The sequence below is a fragment of the Penicillium canescens genome, assembly GCF_028828765.1.
Source record: "Penicillium canescens strain IBT 15451 chromosome Unknown utg000002l_segment0_segment0, whole genome shotgun sequence".
Taxonomy (NCBI): domain Eukaryota; kingdom Fungi; phylum Ascomycota; class Eurotiomycetes; order Eurotiales; family Aspergillaceae; genus Penicillium; species Penicillium canescens.
The window spans coordinates 1,949,378-1,973,255 of record NW_026703964.1 but is presented as its reverse complement, the minus strand read 5'-3'; the positions used below and the strand labels follow the sequence as shown (position 1 = coordinate 1,973,255).

At 49.9% G+C, this 23,878-nt stretch overlaps 14 protein-coding genes across 14 annotated transcripts; 8 read left to right on the top strand and 6 right to left on the bottom strand.

The window, feature by feature from the left end:
• Nucleotides 1-1,238: 1,238 nt before the first annotated feature.
• Nucleotides 1,239-2,223, top strand: N7446_001943 (SDR family NAD(P)-dependent oxidoreductase; the record flags this gene model as incomplete). The annotated part of the gene is made up of 2 exons (XM_058510692.1): nucleotides 1,239-1,311; nucleotides 1,382-2,223. 2 exons carry the CDS (start codon nucleotides 1,239-1,241, stop codon nucleotides 2,221-2,223), a joined length of 915 nt encoding a protein of 304 aa, XP_058376228.1.
• Nucleotides 2,224-2,428: 205 nt separating this feature from the next.
• N7446_001942 (isopenicillin N synthase family dioxygenase) lies at nucleotides 2,429-3,551 on the bottom strand (the record flags this gene model as incomplete). The annotated part of the gene is made up of 2 exons (XM_058510691.1): nucleotides 2,429-3,424; nucleotides 3,480-3,551. 2 exons carry the CDS (start codon nucleotides 3,549-3,551, stop codon nucleotides 2,429-2,431), a joined length of 1,068 nt encoding a protein of 355 aa, XP_058376227.1.
• Nucleotides 3,552-3,834: 283 nt separating this feature from the next.
• On the top strand, nucleotides 3,835-5,133 carry N7446_001941 (uncharacterized protein; the record flags this gene model as incomplete). Its single annotated transcript, XM_058510690.1, has 1 exon — nucleotides 3,835-5,133. The coding sequence occupies one exon, from the start codon at nucleotides 3,835-3,837 to the stop codon at nucleotides 5,131-5,133; it is 1,299 nt and encodes a 432-aa protein (XP_058376226.1).
• A 578-nt stretch (nucleotides 5,134-5,711) lies between these two features.
• N7446_001940 (uncharacterized protein) lies at nucleotides 5,712-6,032 on the top strand (the record flags this gene model as incomplete). The annotated part of the gene is made up of 1 exon (XM_058510689.1): nucleotides 5,712-6,032. The coding sequence occupies one exon, from the start codon at nucleotides 5,712-5,714 to the stop codon at nucleotides 6,030-6,032; it is 321 nt and encodes a 106-aa protein (XP_058376225.1).
• A 783-nt stretch (nucleotides 6,033-6,815) lies between these two features.
• N7446_001939 (uncharacterized protein) lies at nucleotides 6,816-8,033 on the bottom strand (the record flags this gene model as incomplete). The annotated part of the gene is made up of 1 exon (XM_058510688.1): nucleotides 6,816-8,033. The coding sequence occupies one exon, from the start codon at nucleotides 8,031-8,033 to the stop codon at nucleotides 6,816-6,818; it is 1,218 nt and encodes a 405-aa protein (XP_058376224.1).
• Nucleotides 8,034-8,401: 368 nt separating this feature from the next.
• N7446_001938 (uncharacterized protein) lies at nucleotides 8,402-8,716 on the top strand (the record flags this gene model as incomplete). The annotated part of the gene is made up of 1 exon (XM_058510687.1): nucleotides 8,402-8,716. The coding sequence occupies one exon, from the start codon at nucleotides 8,402-8,404 to the stop codon at nucleotides 8,714-8,716; it is 315 nt and encodes a 104-aa protein (XP_058376223.1).
• Nucleotides 8,717-9,159: 443 nt separating this feature from the next.
• N7446_001937 (amidohydrolase family protein) lies at nucleotides 9,160-10,449 on the top strand (the record flags this gene model as incomplete). The annotated part of the gene is made up of 2 exons (XM_058510686.1): nucleotides 9,160-10,219; nucleotides 10,289-10,449. Coding segments are annotated over exons 1-2 (1,152 nt in total), but the record flags the coding sequence as incomplete, so codon positions are not given.
• A 149-nt stretch (nucleotides 10,450-10,598) lies between these two features.
• Nucleotides 10,599-12,216, bottom strand: N7446_001936 (uncharacterized protein; the record flags this gene model as incomplete). Its single annotated transcript, XM_058510685.1, has 3 exons — nucleotides 10,599-11,623; nucleotides 11,680-12,019; nucleotides 12,115-12,216. 3 exons carry the CDS (start codon nucleotides 12,214-12,216, stop codon nucleotides 10,599-10,601), a joined length of 1,467 nt encoding a protein of 488 aa, XP_058376221.1.
• Nucleotides 12,217-12,717: 501 nt separating this feature from the next.
• N7446_001935 (putative cell cycle control protein (Cwf23)) lies at nucleotides 12,718-14,033 on the top strand (the record flags this gene model as incomplete). Its single annotated transcript, XM_058510684.1, has 2 exons — nucleotides 12,718-13,236; nucleotides 13,284-14,033. The coding sequence occupies 2 exons, from the start codon at nucleotides 12,718-12,720 to the stop codon at nucleotides 14,031-14,033; spliced, it is 1,269 nt and encodes a 422-aa protein (XP_058376220.1).
• Nucleotides 14,034-14,232: 199 nt separating this feature from the next.
• N7446_001934 (YgfZ/GcvT domain-containing protein) lies at nucleotides 14,233-15,579 on the bottom strand (the record flags this gene model as incomplete). Its single annotated transcript, XM_058510683.1, has 1 exon — nucleotides 14,233-15,579. One exon carries the CDS (start codon nucleotides 15,577-15,579, stop codon nucleotides 14,233-14,235), a length of 1,347 nt encoding a protein of 448 aa, XP_058376219.1.
• Nucleotides 15,580-15,724: 145 nt separating this feature from the next.
• Nucleotides 15,725-18,702, bottom strand: N7446_001933 (decapping enzyme complex catalytic subunit DCP2). The gene is made up of 2 exons (XM_058510682.1): nucleotides 18,472-18,702; nucleotides 15,725-18,401 (listed from the first exon to the last, which is right to left on the bottom strand). Exons 1-2 carry the CDS (start codon nucleotides 18,500-18,502, stop codon nucleotides 15,865-15,867), a joined length of 2,568 nt encoding a protein of 855 aa, XP_058376218.1. The 5' UTR covers nucleotides 18,503-18,702; the 3' UTR covers nucleotides 15,725-15,864.
• A 505-nt stretch (nucleotides 18,703-19,207) lies between these two features.
• N7446_001932 (DUF4112 domain-containing protein) lies at nucleotides 19,208-20,122 on the top strand (the record flags this gene model as incomplete). The annotated part of the gene is made up of 3 exons (XM_058510681.1): nucleotides 19,208-19,282; nucleotides 19,358-19,572; nucleotides 19,639-20,122. 3 exons carry the CDS (start codon nucleotides 19,208-19,210, stop codon nucleotides 20,120-20,122), a joined length of 774 nt encoding a protein of 257 aa, XP_058376217.1.
• Nucleotides 20,123-20,260: 138 nt separating this feature from the next.
• On the bottom strand, nucleotides 20,261-21,435 carry N7446_001931 (uncharacterized protein; the record flags this gene model as incomplete). Its single annotated transcript, XM_058510680.1, has 2 exons — nucleotides 20,261-21,290; nucleotides 21,350-21,435. 2 exons carry the CDS (start codon nucleotides 21,433-21,435, stop codon nucleotides 20,261-20,263), a joined length of 1,116 nt encoding a protein of 371 aa, XP_058376216.1.
• Nucleotides 21,436-21,757: 322 nt separating this feature from the next.
• N7446_001930 (uncharacterized protein) lies at nucleotides 21,758-23,699 on the top strand (the record flags this gene model as incomplete). Its single annotated transcript, XM_058510679.1, has 7 exons — nucleotides 21,758-21,832; nucleotides 21,900-22,094; nucleotides 22,148-22,473; nucleotides 22,533-22,573; nucleotides 22,623-22,697; nucleotides 22,747-23,357; nucleotides 23,412-23,699. 7 exons carry the CDS (start codon nucleotides 21,758-21,760, stop codon nucleotides 23,697-23,699), a joined length of 1,611 nt encoding a protein of 536 aa, XP_058376215.1.
• Between the last annotated feature and the right edge of the window lie 179 nt (nucleotides 23,700-23,878).

The following is a 23,878-nucleotide window of genomic DNA, read 5'->3' as shown; positions in this document are numbered from 1 at the left end:
TCCAGGTTTCCACTAAGCGATTCGGTAAATACCCCCGGAGAACCCCCGATAGCATCAAATAATGACATTTGTCCCGGTAATTATAAAACTTAGATTGGATCATGTTCGGTCAAGGCGACAAAGATGAGTTGTGAAAATAGTATAGCTCGGACCTGCCATGGTTGATATGTAAATTAATTACCAAGCTCGGATTTTGCGCAATGGTAATAATGTAATAGACAAGTTGTTGTCTTGCGTCACTATATTCATACTGGGGATTAAAGAACTTCTGGGATTTGAGCCCGTTCCAGTCTTGTTTAAGGTGATCTCTCTATAGAATGATGACCAAGATAATAATGATAACAAAATGAGAGATGCAAAAAGAATCTATGAGTTGAAGATATCAGTATATGCCAACTAGAGAAAGACGCAGCGGGTATATTTGGAGAATAGGAACCGTGAAAGTTATGAAAGCTCTCGAAGCATTCTAACAACCAGGAAACTAGATGTTTTCCCGCTGCTATGACGACAATCACATCTGTTTCAGTACTCCTCACCCTATTTCAAGCCTTTGTCTATGATAGACCCTTCGTTCTACTAGGACGACGATAATTGCTTCAATGATGCTCTCACTATGCACACAATATTAGCAGAGGCCTCCATAAAATGAGAAACTCTGCATTCACTTAAAAAAGGCGCTTGAAGCTTAGGGAAAGGGGCCATAGCAAAATGGGATTGAGCCGCTGATACGATGAAATATGATATGACATTTTAAATTGGGTTGGTTGGGACTGGGCACTAGGTCAACTTCTACGGCCCTCATCTTAGACCAAGAATGCTACAAGAATGTCAATGTCTCAGGTAGGTTCTTTGGATTCTTATGATCGATGGACATGCGTACATGTACTATATAGAAGGGAAACAAACACCTGCCTTGATTGATCCGATAGCGATCTGTAGTCGGACATCTGTGCGAGTGAAGTAAATCGACATGTTTCCCCTCAGAATAACTTACCAATTCATACAAGAGCAATATACACACATCAGTTAAGTCAATGTATAACAAACAAGTCCGCGTTGTTCCGCGGTCAAGTATAGTTCATCTCCTCGGCAGCTCGGCGGACCGCCGATCTAAGTGGGGAATGACGCTATCGCGGGGAGTTGTAATCTCCAATATTTAGCAACAGGCCCCCTCTCTCTTCTCCTCTCAATTATTTCGCCGCATACATACTATCCTTCATCATCTGCAGACATCCGTCATGTCTCATCTACAAGCATCAAATCTCTTCTCGGTCAAGGACCGGGTTGTCGTGATCACCGGAGGCGGCAGTGGTAAGTATCACCCGTGACCGCATATTCAAGCTGCATTACAAAGAAAATGAAACTCACACATCCAATCCAGGCCTCGGTCGCATCATGACAAAGGCCCTCGATGCCAATGAAGTCTCCAAGATCTTCATCCTCGGCCGGCGCGAAGACGCCCTCCAAGAAACGATCTCACAAACCATCAACGGCACCGTAATCCCAATCAAATGCGACATCACATCCAAAGTCTCCCTCGAGGAAGCCTACAAGGCCGTTGCAGCGCAAACCACCCACGTCGATCTCCTAATCGCAAACAGCGGCATCATGGGTCCCCTAATGAGACCCCCACAGCCCGCAGCAGACGGCTCACTCCCACCTCTCTCCCAGGTCCGCGATGAACTCTTCAACGTTCCAATGGATGAATTCAATAAAGTGTTGAACGTGAATGTGACGGGCTCGTACTATACCGTGCTAGCATTCCTGCCCCTCCTCGAAGCAGCCAACAAGCGACGACCTGCCCCGCAGCCTGGCGTTGTGGGAGCGCCGACTGCCCAGGTGATCATCACCAGCTCGATTGCGGGCTATGCCCGCAAGGTACCATTCAGCTTTGCCTACAATGCGTCTAAGTCTGCGACGACCCAGTTGGTGAAGATGCTTTCGACTTCGTTTGCATATTACAACATTCGGGTGAATGGTATCTCGCCGGGTCTTTATTACTCTGATATGGCAAATCATGTTTTCCAGACTGCCGGTATCACTGGTCAGGCTATTGAGGATGGCTCGTTCCCGCGTGAGATGATTCCTGCTACGAGAGGTGGGAGTGAGGAGGATATGGCTGGTTTGATTGTGTGGTTGGCCAGTAACTCTGGTGGTTATATCAATGGTAATATCTTGGTTACTGATGGTGGCCGGATTTCGGTTGTGCCGGCTTCTTACTGAGGGTTTGATATTGGACGAGGATGCATAGGTCGCTGTACATGTCCTGAGTTCGAATAGAATGGGAATGGATTGTTAGAATTCTCGGCTTGGATACATTCATTTCTCGGCAAATTGATGAGATGAAGCAGTGACAGAAAGATATTGACGGCTATGTAGGTAGATAAAGATCGTGGCAGGGCATGTAAAGATCGTAAGGCACCACTGATTAATAAGTCGCTGTCAATCGTTGGACCAAGTAGTCGCCTGCAGTTATATCTGCATACTTCTTCGCTACATCAATATCTTCGCCGAAAGTCCCTGGCAGCGCTTCAATGAGTTTGGCGCTATTGGGGTTGCAGAAATAGGCGACGCTGTATCGAGCAGGGTAATGCCCCGAGTTGTCCTCTCCAGATTCCTCATTGACTGGTGCGGGTGGCTGAATTACCCGATGACGGGTGCTCTTAATAGTATCATTGGACCACCGAGCTAGCAGATCACCAGCATTCACAACAATGGTATCGGCAATAGGAATCGCATCCACAAAAGTCCCCTTAGGACTTCGTACTTGCAGTCCACCATGTTTGTCCTGGAAAAGGAGGGTAACTGAACCGTAGTCGCTGTGCTCGCCAGCACGAACCTGGTCAGGATTCTTGTTGAAGACCTCCTTGCTAACGGCAGGATAGTGGAGTAGTCGGAGGTTATTATCGCCCTCATTCACGTAATCGTCGAAGAAATGTTCCGGCAGGCTCATCCCCAATGCAATGGCACGCATAATTTGTGTATGCAGGGTCTTGCACATTTCAAAGAAGGTCTGCATAGTCTCTTTGAAATCCTTCCCTTCATCATCCAAATGATCTGGCCAGCGATTGGGAAGCCCTTCCACTCCCTCACGGCCAAGTTCCATCGTCTCTTTAATATCCGGGGCGGATGCACGCAGATCATCCACGCCATTGGTTTGGTCGACTGTGGTTAACTTCTCCCGCCCGATGGCGACGTAACCACGGTTCGATTGTGGGGTCGTCCAACCTAGATCGTCTTTCTGTCTCTGAGGTCGTGCAAAGAAACGAGCTGATGAAGCAAACACCCGGGACACCACGGAAGGTGGAATGCCATGGGATTTGAGGTAGACAAACCCGGATGTTTTGAAAGCGTCGGTAATAGAAAGGGCGACAGCATGCTTGTCGGAAGGTGTTCCCGTAAAGAATGGACCGAAGTCGATCAGCTGAAATGACGTCTGTTAACTGTAGCTTGAATAGTATGTCCGATGCAGTGCTTACTGGAATCATTAGATCATCCTTGTTCACAGCAGTAGATGCTGGGTGGATTTCTTGCATTGTATTGGAGGCCATAGTGGGTGTAGCTAGAGATTAAAATAGGTAGAAATGCGTACAGTTAGCAGAATCCCCCAAATCGCCTTGGAAAGGGAAAAGGAGGGGAAAGGTGGTCGGGTCATCTGCATGATAAGCCATAGAGACGATCAGAGATAACGGGTTCTGCTGGTGCTATTCCCACCGCTTCTATTTCTCTCCCTCTCACCGCCACTCCGCTGCTGCGCCACACCCACCTCTTCTCTGCACCGCCACACCGCCTTACCGTCTCACTGCCACGTCGATCTATATCGACCACGTGACCATGGCAGCCCCAAGAGACTACCTCAGTCATCTTCCCTGGAAAGCCCTGAAGATCGTGATTTCCAACCTCTCTGACCTGCCCTCAATCTTCCGTTTGTTTGAAGCAAGCGAAAATGCCAAGAATATCATCCTGTCTCATGTTCCCAACCTTGCCCAGCTTATCGAGAACAACATCAACCGTCCAGTAGCTGAAGGAGGGCTTCACCCAGAGAATAAAATCCTACTCCGGTTGTTTGCATTGATTTCCTGGCGCCAGATGTCAGGCCCCCACCTTCACAACCCACTGCCTGTTAACTACCACGATGTCATTCCTGCTCTGGCAAATACCTTTTCGATGGCCGCCTTGTCATTTTCCTCCATTGAAAATCCATACTCTACCATACGGCAATGTTTTGCCACCCAGCCTCTTCATAACTCGATTCCATCCATTGTCATCTACCAAATTCTGTCATTGTCTTCTCTGGCTCAACAAGTCTCGCACGGTTGCTTCCATGACTACATGGCTCGCTGCATGGCTTTGCCGCTGAGACAACTCAAACCAGACGAGAGTCCCCCCATGGACTTCAGCCTTGATACACGACCCAAAGGCATCCCTTTGATTCCCGTCGATCTTGGCCCCCCAACCTATTGGGAGGAACAACGACTGCTGCAAACCGCGCTGCGGTTTTTCCTCTTCTGGGACCTCAAGGATGCTGTGGGAAACGGGACCTTCAACATGGACCATCCCGACGATGGTCTCATCTTCAAATTAGATAATGTCGAAGGCTACTGGTGCAAACCTTTCCAGCATGTCCCAGCTGTACTCAGCCGCAGAGGAAGGATGATGTGGTCGGAGATCTACCAAATGGGAGCCTTTCTCGCGTGGGCTAAGTCTTGCAACCCGGGAGTCCCTCTCAGCAAAGACTGCCTCCATTCTCTTCTTCGCAACTCCCCTGCGTCGATGCCCTGCTGTGCACTCACACCAGCCGCCCGGAACGGGTTCGTGTCCGGCGACATGGCGATGATCAATGGCATTCCGCCAGGATGGAGTATCTTGGCGAGACTGAAGGAGAGCATCAGTGGATTTGCGCATGTGGACACTGAGTTCTTCATGCAGTTCGGGTTCGATTTCTGGGACCATGAGAGGCTGCAGGCCTTCGGGCTCACCCACGGGCCCATTGGCAGAAACCATGCGCTGTATTCTTACCGGCCGAATACGTCGAGGCACTTGTTTCGGTTGGCATTTGTTTGGTCCAGCATCCTCCCAGACACGCGCTGGAGAATTGATGCCCGGGATTTTTTTGAAGTGTGGTCTAACTAAGGCATCTCCCGTCTCTTTGTGCACCACAAAGGTGCTTAGTGAAGCTTTCAATTGAATGCAGATGTGAGAATTACAGTTTTCGTTAACCTGTAGTTTCAGATTATTCTTACTTTTAGACTTATAGAAGTAAACGATTGAAAGGTTGTAAGCATAGAATTCTTTTAAGGATCTAATAATATTGGGCGTTAGTAAGGCTTTCAATCTAAAGCCAAACTTATTTAGAAATTGAACGTTAACCTTCTTAGAGAATGAAAGAGACTTTATCTTAAGGTCATTCAATAGTGAGCGTAACCTACAACCGGTATCCTCTTAGCTGGAGGCTAACTTTGATAGCTACATCTCGTTAAAGAAAAGTGAAAAGACACAGAAAATCAGAGCGAAACAAAGAAACAGGCAGCAAAGAAGAGGCATTGGGCCCAGGTAGGCAATAAGAGAGGAAATCTCCTAGTTACTTCCTATTTGGCACCGTTCGAAATATCTCCCCTTAACATCTAAGCCAGCCTTATATTTAATGCATCTCTATATTCGCCGGCGAGTCATGGGATGCCCTTGGGGTCATCAGTACCAAGTTCCGGCAGATGGAGGAGGAGTTAGCTCGGACAGAGGAGTCTGCCGAAGAGGAGCAGCCTGACGATACCACCAGGCACCGAATGGCACTTCTGGCTCTTCGTCCAGGAAAAACGTGGACACTTGAGGATCTGTCTAACGAGGGATACCTGCGGGTGGCCTTACGTCTGCTCTACAATGGCGTACACGGCGTCAAGTTTCTGCACATAGGAAAGTCTATCCACCTGAAATATGGAAGGCTTCCTAACAAGGAGGTGCTAGCCAAGATCGGTGTAGTTGCTTCTAAGGAGATTCGTCGGGTAAAAGAGGTTCTCCAGGCCTTAGAGATCTGAGTGGTCTCGGGTTGAACTCCGTTAATGTGATTCAGCATTTGTTTTATTGTTTTCTGTCTTTAGCGATTTTACCAAGGGTTTCACTTGATTTTCAGTTCAATATTCTTGCCCAGTTCAGTCTTTCACGTTAGATGGTAATGTTCTTTATTCTTTAGTGTTTCAAATGACCATTCAAGTCTACTCTATTTCCCTCTCTTCATGTGTTTGAAGGTCAGCAAACCCAACCCCAGGATCCAGCTCACACGCTTTAGCCATATCATCCGCGAGCTACTGCTTATCCGCCATACCTGCAAGACTTAATGGTTTTACAGCCACTGATACTACTACCCCTAGCGGATGTTATTACAGTCAATTGCAATCCAGCAAGCAGCGCGCTCACCACACAGCGCCAGCAAGAGAATAGCATCCTCGTGGCTAATAACGACCCATTCGCTACTCGATTCCACCGGCTTCGAATATGATGAGAGCGAGGAACTCCAAGTATCTTACGACTCGGACGAAAATATTGATCTGAACTACCGATCAATTCAGGAATTGGGAGACGAGTCGCAGAAATCAGCATCTGGGGACTTCAATGTGACTTCCGAGTCCGACTCCAACGCCCAGCCCCAAATCAAGGACGGATATGCTGTTCGCGATGGCATAAGAATTCGATGTCCAAGTACAATGTGGTAATGGACTTTTCAGAGCGGAGTAGCTAGAATTGAAATTTGTTTTTCAAGCAATGAACAAGATTGTCAAATGTATCGACCTATCTTGAGTCAACGTATCAGGCGTAGATATCTAGATACGCTGCTCACAAATTGTAATAAATGGAGAGAAAACACCCGCCAAAAACAATTTACGGCCCTTCACATCATGCACTGCAACTGTCGAGCTGGGAAGGCTCTTGGCATCTCTATCCTCCACCAATTTCGCCACTTTAGAATCCTTTCCGAGTGTCTTTAGTTGATTGGCAATTCCATTGATTGTAAGGACAGTAGCAGGTGCTACTACATTGTATGGGTCCATGGTAGATTTCACAAATGCGATGGAGTCAGGGAAAGCAGCTGCAATGAGGTTGCCATCTGCATCTAGCCACAGGTTATCCATTGGGTACCCGGTATGGATGGAATCAACCTGGATCAATTGGTCATTGACGAGTTCGTGGACAGTAATGAGACCAGTCACAGAGTGAGCGACATAGTAGTGACCATTCTTGTCGTGGGCTATTCCATTGGCGGTGGAGAATCCCTTGTCAGCGGCGATATGGCATTTCCCCGTGTCAGATCGACAATAAGCGAGACTTCCACCCCCAATCAGCATTTCTAGGCCACGAAAAGCGCCAGTTTTGGTATTGTGGTCATTCGTAATCACGAAGCCCAGACCATCTTCTTCCACGGCCACACCATTGGGCGTAATAATCGCCTCGCTGGCCACGGTCTTAACATGCTCAAGCGTCTCCGAAGCCTCGTCCAGATCAAAGATCTCAACAGTCGAATTTGCCCCAACGGTGCTGGCATCAAGAAATTCCCCAGTCACAGGGTCAACAGGGGGTCTGTGGTTAATCAACCAGAATCGAAGCCGGCCTTCAATGTTGCGAACGTCGAATCCATGCAAGTCAAGATCATCGTGATATCCGCCAATTTGGAGCTGCCGTAGGCCGTACAGCCCATTCAAGCCAGGTTGATCAATATCAAGAACAGCGATGTGATCCGTGCGGGATCTCGCGGAGATGTTGTAGTGGTCGCCTGCAGGGGACCAACCCTGACGAGAGTCCAGGCTGGTGCATGCTGCATATAGCTTTCTTTCCTGGTCATCAAGCCACAGGTCCTCGCAGCCTTCAAGGAGAGAGTGCTGGACACGAGTGCAAGTCCATGGAAAGTCCTCGATCGGTTGGATTTCCCGGCCAACGCCGATGGTGACGAAGATGATATTGTGTATGTATGTTCTGTAGACCACGCCTGTTGCGAGCACAACCAAAGCCCAGGATAGAGCCCGGGGACCTAAAATGCCAGCCATGTTGAGATGGAAAGAGTGAGAAGTGGGAAAGTGTTGGGTGTTGGAATTGGGTCCAGGTTGATCCTGCGACCCACTTTTGTCCAGTGCTGATGTGAGAATCCTGCAATGAGTTGCAATGAGGTCGTTCCTTTTAACCTTCCATTAATCTCAACATCTCAACATTCCAAGGGAGGCAGATATCATGGATCTACATGTAAAAGAGTGGGACGGAACCTCGGCGATAACTAGGGATCGCCCCAGATCCCCACTAGGACATTAATAAGCTGCCTGCACAGCTGGAACAACCTCGGTCGATCAACATACATTTCATCTTCTTCTCTCCTCAACTCCCCTCTCTATATTTTCCAACATCTTGGTTTTCCTTCAAAATGCCTTACACCGCCATCGTCATGTACCCCAATGAGTCGGATATCCAGTTCGACGAGTCTTACTACATGAAGACCCACATGCCCCTCGTTGAGGCTACCTGGAAGAAATACGGCCTCAACAGCTGGCAGGTCACCAAGTTCCCCAAAGCGCTTGATGGCTCGCGCTCTGAGTATTTGATTATGGCCACTCTTCAGTGGGAGAGCGAAGAGGCCCTGCAGACTGCTCTGAAGGACTCGGGCAGTGCCCAGGTCTTCGGTGATATCCCTAACTTCACCAACAAGAAGCCTGTCACTTTGGCTGGATCGAACCTTTAAGGTACGTCTGTCTTCTATTGCGGAGGGTATGTGGATATGTATTTTTCTTTGCGTCTGTTTGGGTGGTGATACTGATAGTACTTTTTAGCGGCGAGCAGAGATGCCATTCATGAATCAATGACATAAATGTCTGCGTTTGGCGTATATCTGAATCACCATTTCACTTTATTAACTTCTGGCACTTGAGATTGGTGGTGTATGAGGATCTTAGCCGGTCAGACCGGGTACTTCACAGGAAGCTATGTATATACCACACGGTGCACACGCTTACACTTGAAAGATCTGTGGATCTAGCGTGATGCAATAGTCATACAATAAAAAAGAAACGCCAGTTTAGATGTCAGTAAATGTCAGAAATGCAGGGATAAAGACGTAGCATCGAGGGGCCTCCCCGCATGAGTTCTTATCTCTCTCCCCTCACTTGGCCTCTACATAACAACTCCCAACTCAAAACTCCCAACTTCCAATCCTTCCCAATTCCCTCCTTAATATCACCATTGACACTACTCACCATGTTCAAACCCCTCGTCGTAGATATCCACACCCATGTATACCCACCCTCATACATGGCGATGCTTCGCGCACGCAAAACAGTCCCATACATCCACGATCCAGCCAACGGCGAACCACGCCTGATAATCCTCTCCTCAGACGACGACCCAGCAATCCCAATTGACCAGCGCGGCCGTCCAGTCGACTCATCCTACTCCGACATCAACGTCAAGCTAACCTTCATGCAACAGCACGGCATTGACAGCAGCGTGATCTCGCTCGCGAACCCATGGCTGGATTTCCTCGATCCCTCCGAAGCCCAGGAATGGGCCCGGCGCATCAATGATGATTTGGAAGAAACCTGTGCGAGCGTTAATCAGTCCAACAACCCGGAGAAGAACCTCCCTCTTACGGGTCGGTCGTCTTTGTTTGCGTTTGCGGCTTTGCCGTTGAGTGCGCCGAGTCCTGATATTATTGTTGATGAGATTAAGAGACTGAAGAGCTTGCCTCATATCCGTGGTGTGATTATGGGGACTTCGGGCTTGGGAAATGGTCTGGACGATGAGAAATTGGGGCCCATTTGGGCTGCTCTGGAGGAAACCCAGCTCCTCCTCTTTTTGCATCCCCATTACGGTCTTCCTAATGAGGCTTTTGGTGGTGCTGAGGTGACTAGCCGGTACGGTCATGTGCTTCCTCTGGCTCTGGGTTTCCCGCTTGAGACTACTATCGCTGTTACTCGCATGCTGCTGTCGCGTGTTTTTGATAAGTTCCCGCGATTGCAACTCTTGCTTGCTCATTCTGGGGGTACGCTGCCGTTCCTGGCTGGTCGGATCGAGAGCTGCATCATGCATGAGCGGAATTTCGTTGAGAATGGTGGTATTGTCCCTGGGCCGCAGAGGAGTATTTGGGATGTTTTGAAGACGAATATCTTCCTTGATGCAGTTGTTTATGGGGTTGCGGGGTTGAAGGCGGCAGCTACTGTTGGTGGGGGTACTGATCGTCTTATGTTTGGTATGTGTTCCATTCAGGTTTTTGGGTGGTGAGATATGGGTGTCGAATTAAGCTGACTTCTTGTTGCAGGTACTGATCATCCGTTCTTCCCGCCTTTAAATGAGGGCGACAAGGAGTGGCTAAGTGTAACGACCAATTACAAGGCTATTGATGAGAATTTCGGGGACAAAAAGGAGGCTGTGGCTGCTGTTCTGGGGGCAATGCTGCTCATATTCTCAAACTTGAATAAGTATATACAGCAACTTCTCAGCTTTATATCATACCAGTTCTGTGAATATGATTCTATCAATATCCTGGTGTATAAAACTCGCAAAGATGTATAATGGGCAACTGTTCCCATGAAACAAATCAAAATCACCATCAGCACGGTTAGGCTGGTCTACTTTGGAGCAAAGACGCTCCTCAGCACATCCCAACCCACCAACCGCCACATTTCCTGGGTGAACCAATCCGCAAACCCCTCCTGATTCGTTTCTTTGGCATCAATAACCTGGGAAGGCGGTGTCTTCGGGCGTTGTAGACCATCCCAGAACAAGTTGTCATCAGGCCCGAAGACAGATTGAAGAAGAGTCTTCTGAATACGATCCCTGGCAGTTTTGACAAAGCTGTGCGTAGCATGTGCTTCGGCAACTGATTTTGTAGATCCTGCATCCATCATTCTCCCCAACAGCCGAACTAAATACTTTGCTTCGAGTTGCGCATCGTCCGGCATTAGGTTCTCGTCTGCCATTGCTTCCAATCCTCCTGGGAATGTCATTCTCGGACTGATGCTCATTGGTAGTCGGAGATCATGGAAGACATATAGAGCTAGCATTTTGCCCACGCGATCAAGAACGAGGGATACGAATCCTTCCATTACCTTTTGGTCTTCGGCGAGGGATATGTCGAGTGATAGGGCCATTGTGCAGAGCAAGTCTGCGAGGTGTGAAGCTGTACCGTCCTCGGCATCTAAGCCTTTCTCTTTTCTGTTGCTTCGTTGATTGTTTAGATGAGAAGCTGAGTCTGAAGCCACGCTTGGGTCATCTGGGCTGGGCTTCTGTTTGGAGATGGCAGTGCAATGTTGAGTGAGGGCAGTCATGGTTGATTCGAACAGTCCGACCAGATAGTAGATAATCTGGCCTTGATGCTGCCTTTCATCTTCGTTTCTTGATAATTTATACAATCCTCGATGCACAAGGTGAAAAGCAATTGTAGCGCCGTTGAAAACATCATTGATGTCTGCGACTTGGTTGATATTGGGAGGGTTCGATTGGGTCAATTTGTTTTGTTCTTGAACAGCACGGATGAGTTCCTGCTCTGCGGACTTGCAAAGGACCACAACAGCGGTGGCCAAAGAGTTGGCCTTCATAGGCTTTCTTTGGAGGGCCTTTTGCAGGGTATATAGTTGTCTGCTGAGACACAGGCCTGGTGTGGGATTAGCCATCGCCATCAGTAGAAAGACAACAAAGAATGTTTCTTACCGTCTTCCCCTCCACTTGAATCATCATCCATCAATGGAATACTCTTTTGCATCTGATCTGGTATCTTAGCCCGTTTCTTCGCCCTGTTTGAGCTCTTCACATTTGTCGCAGCGGGTGCTTTGCGCTTGTTCATCTGCGAGACTTCGTTCTCATTTACCGGGTTTTTGGCTCGCAACTTTGCCAACAGATTGGCATTGCGTTGCTGGAGCTCATAGATCTGGTCATGCAACTTGCTCTGGCCTGCTTCGGACTGTTCGTATGCTTGTTGCCAGAACGAAACGCTGTCGAAGAACTTGTCTGTTGCAACATCATGTCCCAGGTGTCTGGACTTCTTGATAAACTCTCGGATGTGCAAGATATGTTCTAGCATGGGTCATAATTAATTCAATTTTTTTTTTTGGCCTGAAAAAAGTCAGTCATTGGCTTGCCTTGAACGCCTTGATCTGGTGGTTTATGCTTGACAATGGCCAATGCTAGAGCTAATTGGAGGCTGGCCGGAGGGGATTTAGTATGGTTAGATGGTGAAAGGAGCGACATATTGACCTATGGCTCAAGAATTGATGATTCGGGATGAAATGGGTTGAGATATAAACAAAACAATGAGTTCATTACGGTCACATGCTCCAATATATATTGTTGACAAGCACAATTCACCATATTAAATTTCTGGTTACTTTGCAAGACAAAAAGACAAGTGGGCTTGAAATAATCTCTTTAGTTAACTTCCTTTAATTTCTAGACCTTATATTACATCAAGCTGCCATAAGAGTGCATCTAGTACCATCTACTTCGCTGAAATGGTTGAAGATCCCCCACCGCCCAAAGCTCCGAACTTAAACCTTCAAATAATTTCCATCTACATCTCTCTCGGCGCCAGAGCTTTGATTCAAGTATCGCGCATTTTGAATCATTGCAGCATTCTACACAGACTCTCCTACGCCAAAGCCTAGCACCGCAGACCTGAGCCTAAGGAACAAATCTTAAAAACTACCACTCGGCGCATCACCAAAGCGACAACCAGTCGCAAACCAGCCCAAAATGCCCAACGAAGACCTCAAGGCGCACGCCGCCTCCAACCAAGACTTCTACGCCCTCCTGGATGTCCCCGCAGCAGCCAACGAATCCGAAATCCGACGCGCATACCGTCGCACCGCCCTAAAATACCACCCAGACAAGATCGCCAACCCCACACCGGCCGACATCGACAAGTTCCACTTCCTCCAGATCGCCTACGATGTCCTCTCCGACCCCTCAGTCCGACAGCTATACGACAATGCTCGGGAAGCGCGACAGCGCAAGCAGCGCGAGCGGGACATGATGGGCGCGGCGAAGCGCAAGATGCGAGAGGACCTCGAAGCACGGGAACGAGCAGGCGCTGCGGAGATGGGTGGTGCTGGGGTGAAGCAGGGTGTTAAGAGGTCTTGGATGGCAGGTGGGGATGATGATGCGGAGGAGAAGCTTCAGCGGGAGATTGAGCGCATTGCGGAGGATGGGAGGCGGAGACGTCGCGAGGCGGAGGATAAGATTAAGAAGGAGTTGGACGAGGAGCAAAAAAAGGTTCAGGAGGAGGAAGAGGAGGCGCGCAAGGCTGCTGATCGGAGTAGCCAGCGGGTGGATCGGTCGAAGGAGGGGGTGGTGCTGAGGTTCCTGAGCTTGAGCGTGCGGTTAAGGTGCGCTGGGTGCGCGAGGGACGTGGGCTTGAGGTTGATATTGAGAGGCTCGCGGTGCTGTTTGCGCCGTTTGGGAAGATTGAGAATACGTTTATGCTTAAGGATAAACGTCAGCGGATCGGGGATAAGAAGGAGAAGAAGACTGTTGCAACTGGTGTGGTGGTCTTCACTTCTATTGTCAGTGCTCATACTGCTGTGCTTGATAGCGAGAAGAAGCTCCGCCAGCAAACTGGACGGGACGGCGAGTGGGCTCTTATTGAGTCTGTCTTCTGGGCCTCGGGCAGCCAGCCTGATCTGGGAATGGGTACGAATGGGCAGGCTACTGCTGATGCACCATCCAAGCCCAAAGCACCCGAACCGGCGGCTACGCCTTCAATGCCTTCTACCAATCCTTCCAACGGATCTGCCAAACCCTCCTTCAATTTCCCAGGCTTGAATTCAGCTCCTCCTTTTGGGAAAGCGCCGTCGTTCGGATCCTTTGCCTCTGCATCTGCTGCGAGTGCCCCCAAGGCATCATCATTCAATCCGTCTGGAAAGTCTTCAAGCACGCCTAACATGGAGGAAGTGACCCTGATGCGATTGAAGAATGCGCAACGAGAGAAGGAGCGCAAAGCCCTCGAGGAACAACTAGCGCGCGAAGATGAAGCCGCAGATGCAGAAGAAGCGGCAGCGAAAGCCACCTAGATTTTGCGATTCTGATTTGAAGCGAGTTTCCGTGTTACAAAAGGCCCATGGATTTACAATTGCATACATAGAAGAGATACCCCAATGCATGAAGTATGTGCACAGTTTTATATGAATAGAGATACGTGAGCTATTTACATCGTGATCTTTTGAGCAGCGTCATATTATACAAGTATAAAGTGGTATGCACCGAGACATCTTACCGTCGGTGAGACTCAGCATAGGCTTCGATCTCCTCCTCGGCTTCGTCTTCCTCTTGTTCGAGTTGCTCGACAAGCTCCCTCGCCCGCTCACCCTCAGCCTCAGGATTGCGCGGAGCCGGTTTCTCCTCCTTCGCACCCGAAATGAAATCCCTCAACCAAGGCGGCACGAAAGCACGCACACCGACCTCATTAGGCTGCTCGACATCTGGAGCCCAGGTCAACTTGAACTGTTGTTCATGAGGACGGGCAGGAGTCTCGCCCATGAGAGCGACATCGGTCATAACTTCAAGACGGCAGAGCGCAAGGCCGATATTTCCAATACCGTTCAGGAAAGTTCCGGCACTGCGGTTCCGCCGGCTGGTGGTGCCAGCCTTGACGATATCCGATTCGCCAGTCGGTAAGGTCAACTGAACAGAAGGATCGTACGTCAGGGTCTCTGGCAAACTTTGCACATCCTGACTCATGTCATAGAGTTGCACGGGGAGAATACGTTTGCGCGTGACACCGCGGTGGTGTGTGCGAATCGTCAATTCCTGACCAACATAACAGCCCTTGCGAAAATCGATACCCCGAGCCATATCCATATTACATTGCAGTGGCAGAGCAGATCCACTAAGGATCTCCGACTGGCCCTCCGCAACACCATGCAAGAATCGACGGACAGTATATGAGTCCAGCTCGACCTCGGACCCGGCGACTTGTGCTTCATCCGGGAGATGGGTGCGGAGCCCATCGGAGCCGGGAGTGATGATTCGTGAACCGAAGGCCGGAGCGCGTGAGTCAAGGCATGCGGCGATTTGGGAGGTGGGCGAGAAAGGCGATGGCGATTCTGACTCCAGGCTGTATGCGGCCCACCGTGGTTCCGAGTGGTTCTTCCATGTGGACCAGACAGTGCGCTCGCCTTCTTCGAGAGCGCGGAGCTTGAGCTTAGCGCGGAGCTTGTGTTTTTTCAGATGTTTCATCAGGACTGGCACCTGATTCTTGTCCACTTCCACGAGCCAGCCCTGCTCGGCATCATTGCTTTCGGCTCCGGGGATCGGGTAGATGAAGGCGTCGTTCAAGACTCGGCCTTGCGAATTGAGGAATGCGGTGTATGCACCTGTACGTCGAATGTTTCGATTTGGATCGTTGGGTACTAGCATGTTCTGGGTCATTAGGCCCTGGAGGAAAGTCGTGCTGTCGGTGCCGGTAATGGAAATGAGTCCGCGGTTGGTGAGCCGGCTATAGCCCGTCTGCGGCGGGAACGATGCATTTTGGGGTTGGTTGCTGCGGTTTGCTGTGGTCGAGAACTGCTTACTGCGAGCCAAACAGCGGCTGCAAACTGAAGGGCGTGGGCGCATCATGGTTGATTTTGTAGAGAAGAGCCAATGTGAGTTGATCTATTTCTTTACAAATCGGCAAATCGGCCGATGACGTTGGGCGGTGAGGCGCAGCAAAATGAAAATGATATTGACCGGTAAACTACAACTCTGGTTAACCATGTAGATGCTTTTATAATGATAATAATATCTGAAATGTACAATAGAAGGTTGTAATGCTCTGAATGTATCTTGATCCAATATTACACTGTAGCTATGTATGTCAAGTTCGATGGGCGAGGCCCAATGCAAGACGCGTCGACCGCGGAATCATTTGTTCCCCTTGGCCACTCCCTCCAAGAACCCAAGCAAGAAGGCCTTGTTACTGGGAGATGAAATGCGGTTCGTATTAGCATGCACACCGCTGTCAGAAGGTGTGCCACGACGAGAAATGGAATCCCCGCTACTAGGGGGATGGCGAGACGATATCGGGCTGACCAGGCCTGAGAATCCAGGCTGACGCCCACTCACAGCCCGGGATTCGAGCTGGGACAAAGAAACTGGGGAGGGAGGAGCCGGTGCTTTGCTAAACAGAGACAAAAGGGCTTCCTTCTGTTCGGCCGTTTGGCTTGGGCGTCGGTCAAATTTGCCCTGTGGCGCCAGGCCTTGTGCATTTGTCAGGACATCTGCTAAGCTCGATTTGCGCTCAGCAGGGGGCTGCGGAGCTGCCGCCATCAGACTCTCGTAGCCCGTCTTGTCGGATCGACGTAGAATCTGTGGCTGGAAGGCTTTGATAGGCTCGGGTGCCTCAATAGGGGTTGCCTGGGGTGGGTGAGGAACCTGTGGTGCTTGTGCAACAGGTCCCGAGGAAGATGCCTCTCGTTTAGCGGACTGAGGTCGCGGGAGAATAGTAATGGGGGAAGAAAGTTGCTGTGACTGAGGCTGCTCTCGTCTGTTTGCATGGTTCTTGCGATTCGGTCCGTCGTTCAACTTCTTATGTGTCGACTTAGGAATTGCCTCGAATTGCGGCATGTTCAAAGGTCCAGACACGGTGGCAGATGTTTGTCCCGCCCCTGCCTGACCCTTACTCGGACCAATCGCTGGATGAGTAAGGTGAGAATTCTGATATTGCGGACGTTGGAGAATCTGCTTGTCTCGGGGGCCGGCGGAAGGTATAACAGGATTGCCTAGCAATTCAACTGGTTCAGCGGCAGAAACAGGCCGAGGGCCTTTGAGCAGATTCAACAGACTATCCTGATGTTGGGATGTCTTGCGCACGTGGGAAGAGGTGTGTGCAGACACGGCTACTGTTGCTGCACCCGGTCCTTTGGGAGTCTTGGAAGCCTCATCCTTGAAGACGTTCAAAAGCGCCAGCGAATGACTTGTGAGCTTAGGTGGAGGCAATTTGCTGGCGGGAGGAACCACCGGACCCTGGCTTTGAGATGGCTGAGCAGATTCGGAAAATTGAGGATCCCCAGTTCGCTGAAACGGTGCAGGCATATGACTCGGTGGATGAATATCCCGAGTAGGTAGCTGCTGTGTTTGGTGCTGATGTAGCGGCAAAGAAGCAGGCTGGGGAAATTGAGACACTGCATGAGGATCAGGATATCCAGGCTGCGGCATTGCGGGGAATGCATTGCCCCGGGAAAGATGTGGTTGGGTATTATGCTGAGATGGGTGAGTGTGGAATGGTGCAGAAGTCTGTTGCACAAAAGGAGAGGGCCCCATATTAGGCTGTTGCTGAGGAAATCCGGGGAAGAAATTTGGACCCATGTGAGGCCGTTGGTCCGCAGGTGGAAGGTGAGGATGGGCTCCATTAGATGGTGGCATTGCATCATTGCGAGGGGCTTGAGAACCACCTTTCAACAAGGCAAGGAGCGCATTTGACTTGGATGGGTCGACAGCAGGGGTTTGAACTGGCTCAAAACCTGCTGCTTCAACTTGCGCCGGCGCTGCACCAATTTTCAACAAACGTTTCAAGTGGAACGAGGCATCCTCGGCAGAGGCAACCTCAGGAAGATCATTTGAGATAGCCATTTCTGCAAGGGACAACCCTGGGGTTCCATTAGTGTGGCCATTTTCATCCATAGAAGTATAGCCTTCAGCCTGTGCATTCTGCTTTGTGCCAGCCTGAGCCTTGGCGCCAATCTTCTTCTGTTGGGCAATCCATTTCTTGAGCGGGTGTAGGAAAGGTGCAACCATGTAGAACTTGTTTGCATTCGCGACCGCGAACCCTTCATCGTGGTTCTTGCTCTTCTTCAATGTCGGCAACTCCGAAAGCTTGTACCATTCGATCTTGCTGATTTCCTTTCGAGTGCGGGGCTCGAAGTGCGTATCACGGGGCACGCCTCGGAAGACATAGAGTCGCATGTGCTGTTCTCGCATTGTGATCTCGATGAACTTGACATCATCTTCGTCCTTGACCAACTTAGCATCCCGAACATCAAACCCAGTCTCTTCGTAGACTTCACGAATGGCACAGTCCAGATCCTTCTCGCCTTTGTTGATTTTGCCGCGTGGGAAACTCCAGTTGGCGCCCTTCTTCCAGCCTTTGACCAAAACAACCTCATCCATGTCTTCATTCAACATGATCGCACCGCGGACAGGCACGCGGGTTTTGTAATGGAGGAACTCTGAGAAGGCAGCCATGTGATGATAGTGAGACCATTGTGACATGAGCGGGCAATGCTGGAAAATGCGCATGGCAAATGTCTTCAAGTTTAGCGACGGCAGAGCTGGGTCGAGCGGCCGGATAAAGTCTTCGTAGAACCATTGTGCCTCCTCGACTTGGAAACATATCCGTTCAACTGACTCAAGCTCTTCGCGCGGGAGGTTGATGATGAACCGGACACACAGGTCATCCAGCCCTGTTAACAATAGCCCCGCGGGCCTCAGTCAGTGGCCTGTCGTTATTCCAATCGATCAGGAATCACTTACAATCTTCTAATTGCATCTTTGATTCTGTCATAGTGATGAATAGACTTTGGCATTTCAGCACACAAATGACCGAGAATCAGCTGCTCACTCTGTCCGACTGCGCAAACGGCCGAAACAAGCAAGCAATACCGTTGACAGCTTCCAGGAAGGGTGGACCAACCCAGGGCTGTGCTGCTATGGCGAGTTGACTAGCGGGGTCAAGGTGATAGCAGAGGAAGGTTTGTTGAAAGGGAGTGCTTCAGTGTTCCGATCGAATCAGAGAAAAAGAAGGTAAAACAAGGCGTTGGGAAACAGCGCAGCGCAGCGCGGAGCTGCCCAAATGATGATCGGGTGACTAAGATGTGGCGGTGCTTAATCTGAGCGCCACATGTGGCTGACCGGATTCCAAGATTTGGGACAATGACGTGTGACTTGGGATGTGCATAAACAGTTGATCGTCCTGGGTCTTCGTCATTCCTATATTAATCCCTTTCAGTCTCAGGGACAACTTTCTCCAACCACTTGCACGCGCCCTTTGTGTCCTTACTGAAAATAAGTGAAACGAGCGCCTACCGAAACTCCTTTCCCCCTCCTTGAGCCAAGAAGGGTTTAGGGTCTGGATCAAAGACTATACGCATAGTCTATTTTTGTTACCCTTGCTCGATATCCCTCTATTTCTTCGAACATTCTCCTGGGAGATCTCCTACTTCGACAACCCTTCAATACCCACCTGAGAAATCCGTGATCAATACCAAACATGTCGAAAGCGCTAATGTCTATGGTTGGGAAGAAGGTCCTTGGTGAAACTGCGAGAAACCACTTTGGAACTGAGGTGAGTTTATTTCCTCTCATAGGAATTTTCAATTTTGTCAATGAAGACCAAATTGACCGAGCCATTTCTATCTAGGACCCCTACTTCGAAGAAGTACCAGCTTCACGTCTCGCCCGTACATTCGGAAAGAAGACCCAAAAGCGTCGCAAAGCCATCCCGCCAGGCCTTTCAGAGAATGACGTCAAAGTCCTGACCAAGGTCAAGCGTAGAGCTTACCAGCTGGACTATGCTCTCTTCAACCTGTGTGGAATTCGCTTCGGCTGGGGAAGTGTGATCGGACTTGTCCCATTGTAAGTTCCAGCAAAACCGTGACCCGTCACAGACATGGACCAATGCTGATAATGGATGATGTGTAGTATCGGTGACGCTGGAGATGCCGCGCTCGCAATGATGGTTGTGAAGTCCTGCGAAGGAGTCGACGGTGGACTTCCTGCTGCTCTTCGCATGAAGATGATGATCAATGTGATAATCGATTTCGTTATCGGCCTCGTTCCTTTCATTGGTGATCTTGCGGATGCAGTGTACAAAGCCAACACCAGAAACGCCGTGATTCTCGAAACCCACCTACGCGAAAAGGGTGCCAAGACGCTCTCGAAGCAAACCAGACGACAAGAGCAAGCAGGCGCGGTTGATCTTAGCCTCCCCGATGCATTTGACAGACAAGAAAGTGGTGTGGTGGGCGAAAGTCCCCCGGACTATGAGTATGCCCACCCGTCGAGTCATGACACCCAGGGTCCAACCAGGCCTCCGCCTGCTAAGCAGTCCCGGAACCGTTCCTTTGGCAGGTGGTTTGGCGGAGCAAGCCATCCAGACGAGGATTTGGAGCGAGGCCGTGCCTAATTCGTGAAAATATTGAGATGACGATTTCAGATACCCCATGAGTGTTGATCAGTGGTTTGGGTGGAGCATTCCTCTTTTGTATTTCCGCTTTTCGTGCCGTTTTTAATAGTCCCATTTAGTCATGAATCGATATTTCCTTCAGCAGAGTGCCCCAGGGCGAGATCGCATACACCCGTAGCAGAATTGAGAACTTTGGCAATCTTCTGCCTGGCCAGCGACAGTAACCCCGACATTGCCCTTGACGTTCCCTAAAAGGCCACCACAAAGGGAACACGAGGGTGCAGTCTTGGTGTCAGATGGATCGAGTTTGTTGGCTGTTCTGGCCACATTCGCCATGACACCTGGGTACTTTGCCCCCTGGTTCTGGACGTACCGCATCATTAACTCGTCAATGGAAAGGTTCTTGGTAAGAACATTATCTGAGGGCGGTTCGTCGGGAATGATGATCTCAGAAAGCTCTGGAGTGAAACCCGCATACTCCAGCAACTCGGTCTTGTACAGATCTCGCAGCGGATATTGGAACTTCAACCCCCAAGGAGACATGCCGTCTGATACCTGCCAAGTGAGGGAAGCTCCGCGTCCTTTGGCCACACCAGCAAGCGCTTTTGCGGCAAGACGGCTGTCTGAATCACCCCAAAGCACCGATGTGCAACCAGACTTCTTCGCGAATTCAACGACGAGTCTAGTTAGCAAAGCGGTGTCCACATCCGTTTTGGAAGTGGCTGTGGAAATTGATGCGCGGAAGGCAGCCAGGCGCTCTTCATTCGATCTCGAGGTATCGTCTACGAACTGGGGTCCTGCATATTCCCGCATAATCTCCTCCATTTCTGGCACATACTCGAAGATGCTGTGGAATGGTATCCGGCTGACAGAGCGCATAGGGTTGTTTTTTTGAAGTGCTTCATAGTTTTGATCGCAGGGAGCGCTTGCAGCTGTCATGGTAGAAGGCTCAACAACAAGGATATGAAGGTCGTAGCCCATAGGGAGCTCGTTATCCAGGCGGCGCTGGAAATCGGTATTCAGCATGTGCAGCAAGACCGACGAGGAGACGCCGAAAGACATTGGGAGGAGCAACTGGTGGCGGGCACCATTGTTCTCTTTTCGAAACTTGTAGACTGTGTTGATATGCATATGGACTTTGTGTGTAATGAAGCGCTTAAAGCAGTGGCTGTCAAGAATTTGTTAGGACGACTTGGAGGGGTTTGTAGATTGTAGATTGTCGCATACCGACAAAGCTGCTTCTGGCGAACAGTAAGCTCGGATTCTGCATCCTTGCATTCCGTGCATGGCTGGTTCAGCTCCTTGACTGGCATAATGAGCTGTGTCTGTAGTATAAACAATCGTCGATTCTGGACTGGGGATCAAAAAAAAAAAAAAAATGTCGACTTTAGTTGTGAAATCGAAAGGTGGCGGTGCGGGCGGCTTAGATAATGGCCACGCGCGGCTTCCTGGGGCCGTTTGGGGCAATTGAACCTCGACGATCCCGTCTCCTTAACCTCCCATTTGCCTGTGCTGGATATACACCTACAATCAGCCTGGGTCTTTGTCTTCCTTCTCATCTGTATCAGTTGGTACTATTTGACCTTGAAACCCTTCCGAATCCCGGAGCCTAGTCTAGCTTCAACCTGCGTCTCGATGAAGGGCTGGCTTCAGACCCTGGGCCTGACGGCCCTATTAGCAGGCCAAGCGCTTGCTAATGATGTTGAACTGGTAAGTAAGCCCTCGATGAAGCTTCAGCCAATTGGTATATCACAGTCGCTAATGGTGTCGTGAACAGAAATCCGACGATGCGCACCGGCAACGATGCTCAGGGATGTACAGTCGCAAAGCATGGGGAGGAAGTGTCGACCCTTTCATTTTGGTGAAATTTACCAAGTCCGACTCTGCAGAGAGCGATCCGCTGGCCAGCTTGGTGATCTTTGAATGGAACGATGAGAATCTGATTGGGAGGTACCGGTCCGATGACGCTGAGGTACGTATCCCAAATACATCTAAAGAAGCGGCGCACTTAATAACTGAGCTTAGATCAAGGAAACAATCTGCGATGCTTCAAATGTGGAAGCGAAAATCTGTACCGAAGACCAGCTCGGCTCCTTTGTCCTCACCAGCAATGCTACCGACGTCTCACAAAACCCCATCATGTCAAAAGCCATCCACCTGAACAACCCCGATGCCGTGAAATACCCTGTCCGAAAGACTGGATTCTACTGCGTGAGCACGTACGCCTACTCCGGAGAAGACTACGGGGCCGTGGTCACCTTCCGAAATTCATACGGCGAGCTTCCTGCTGCACAGATCGCAAAGCTTCCCTTCTACGGAGCTTTGACGATTGTGTACGCTGTTATTGGAATGTATGTGATACTTCATACGTTTGGCCGGTCTTCGAACAGCTGCTTACACCAAATTTTAGTTTCTGGGCTTTCCTCTATGTCCAAAACCGTTACGATATTCGTATGTTGACTTTATCGCTGCTGAGGATCACCATGCTAAAAATTGACAGTGCCTGTTCAAAACTATATCACCGCGATACTTGTGTTCTTGATCGTTGAGCAGCTGATGACTTGGGGATTCTACGGTAAGAGAACTGTTATCTCCGTATTTTTACCACATCTAATATCTTTCAGAATTCCAGAACCGACATGGCTTGAATGGCGGCGCAAAGGCTTTCATGATCATAGTCGCGATCCTCAATGCAGGCAGAAACGCCTTCTCCTTCTTCCTCTTGCTCATCGTCTGCATGGGTTATGGTGTTGTCAAGCATTCGCTGGGCCGGACAATGATCTACGTCCGCATTTTGGCCATTGCTCATTTCGTCTTTGCGGTCGTTTACTCTATTGCCAGTCTGACAATTACTCCTGATAGCGCCGGTCCCCTCGTGCTTCTTATTGTCCTGCCGCTTGCTGGAACTTTAACCGCGTTCTACGTGTGGACCTTGAATTCCCTCAACGCCACAATGAAGGATCTCATCGACAGAAAGCAGAAGACCAAGGCTATGATGTACAAGAAGCTCTGGTGGTGCATCTTGGGCAGCATCATTGTGATCTTCGGTTTCTTCTTTATCAATTCGTTCGCAATGGCTGGAAGTAGCGATGCCGACTTTGTGCCCCAGCACTGGAAGGCCAGATGGTTCGTCCTGGACGGCTGGCTCAACCTGGTCTACCTGTTCGATATCGGTTTCGTCGCTTATCTGTGGCGACCAACTGCCAACAACCGTCGCTTTGCCATGTCTGATGAGGTATGGACTCGTGTGTTGAAACACTTTGAAATGTATTGCTAACTGTTATTATAGCTCGCTCAAGACGATGATGGATTTGAGATCCGATCATTTGGCAGCGGCTTGGATGAGGAGGATGCCTATGACGCTCCTCCAGACTACCCGGGCAGCTCAGCCGCAGAGGGCCGTCGTGACTTGTCACCCGTCCCTCCCAAGCCCTTTTCGTCGGCGCCCCGGCAACGCGAGTCTCTCGACGAGGAGACAATATTCGCCGTAGGTGAAGAGGATGGTGACAAGTGGTCCGACGACGAGTCCCCTCGCAACTCCAACGAGAGGGAAAGACTCACGGGTAAAAAAGACTAAACTAAATACGGTTAATGTTTTCTATGTGGATGCTGTTTCTGGTGGGCGCAAGAACCATCACCTGGGGTCAGGCATCTGGCAGATTGGGTTGTCTTCTTTTTCGGCTTAGGCAATGTTCAACCGACTTCCGGGATGAGAATGCAAGCATTTCATGGCGTTAGTTTCTTTTTCCCACTTAT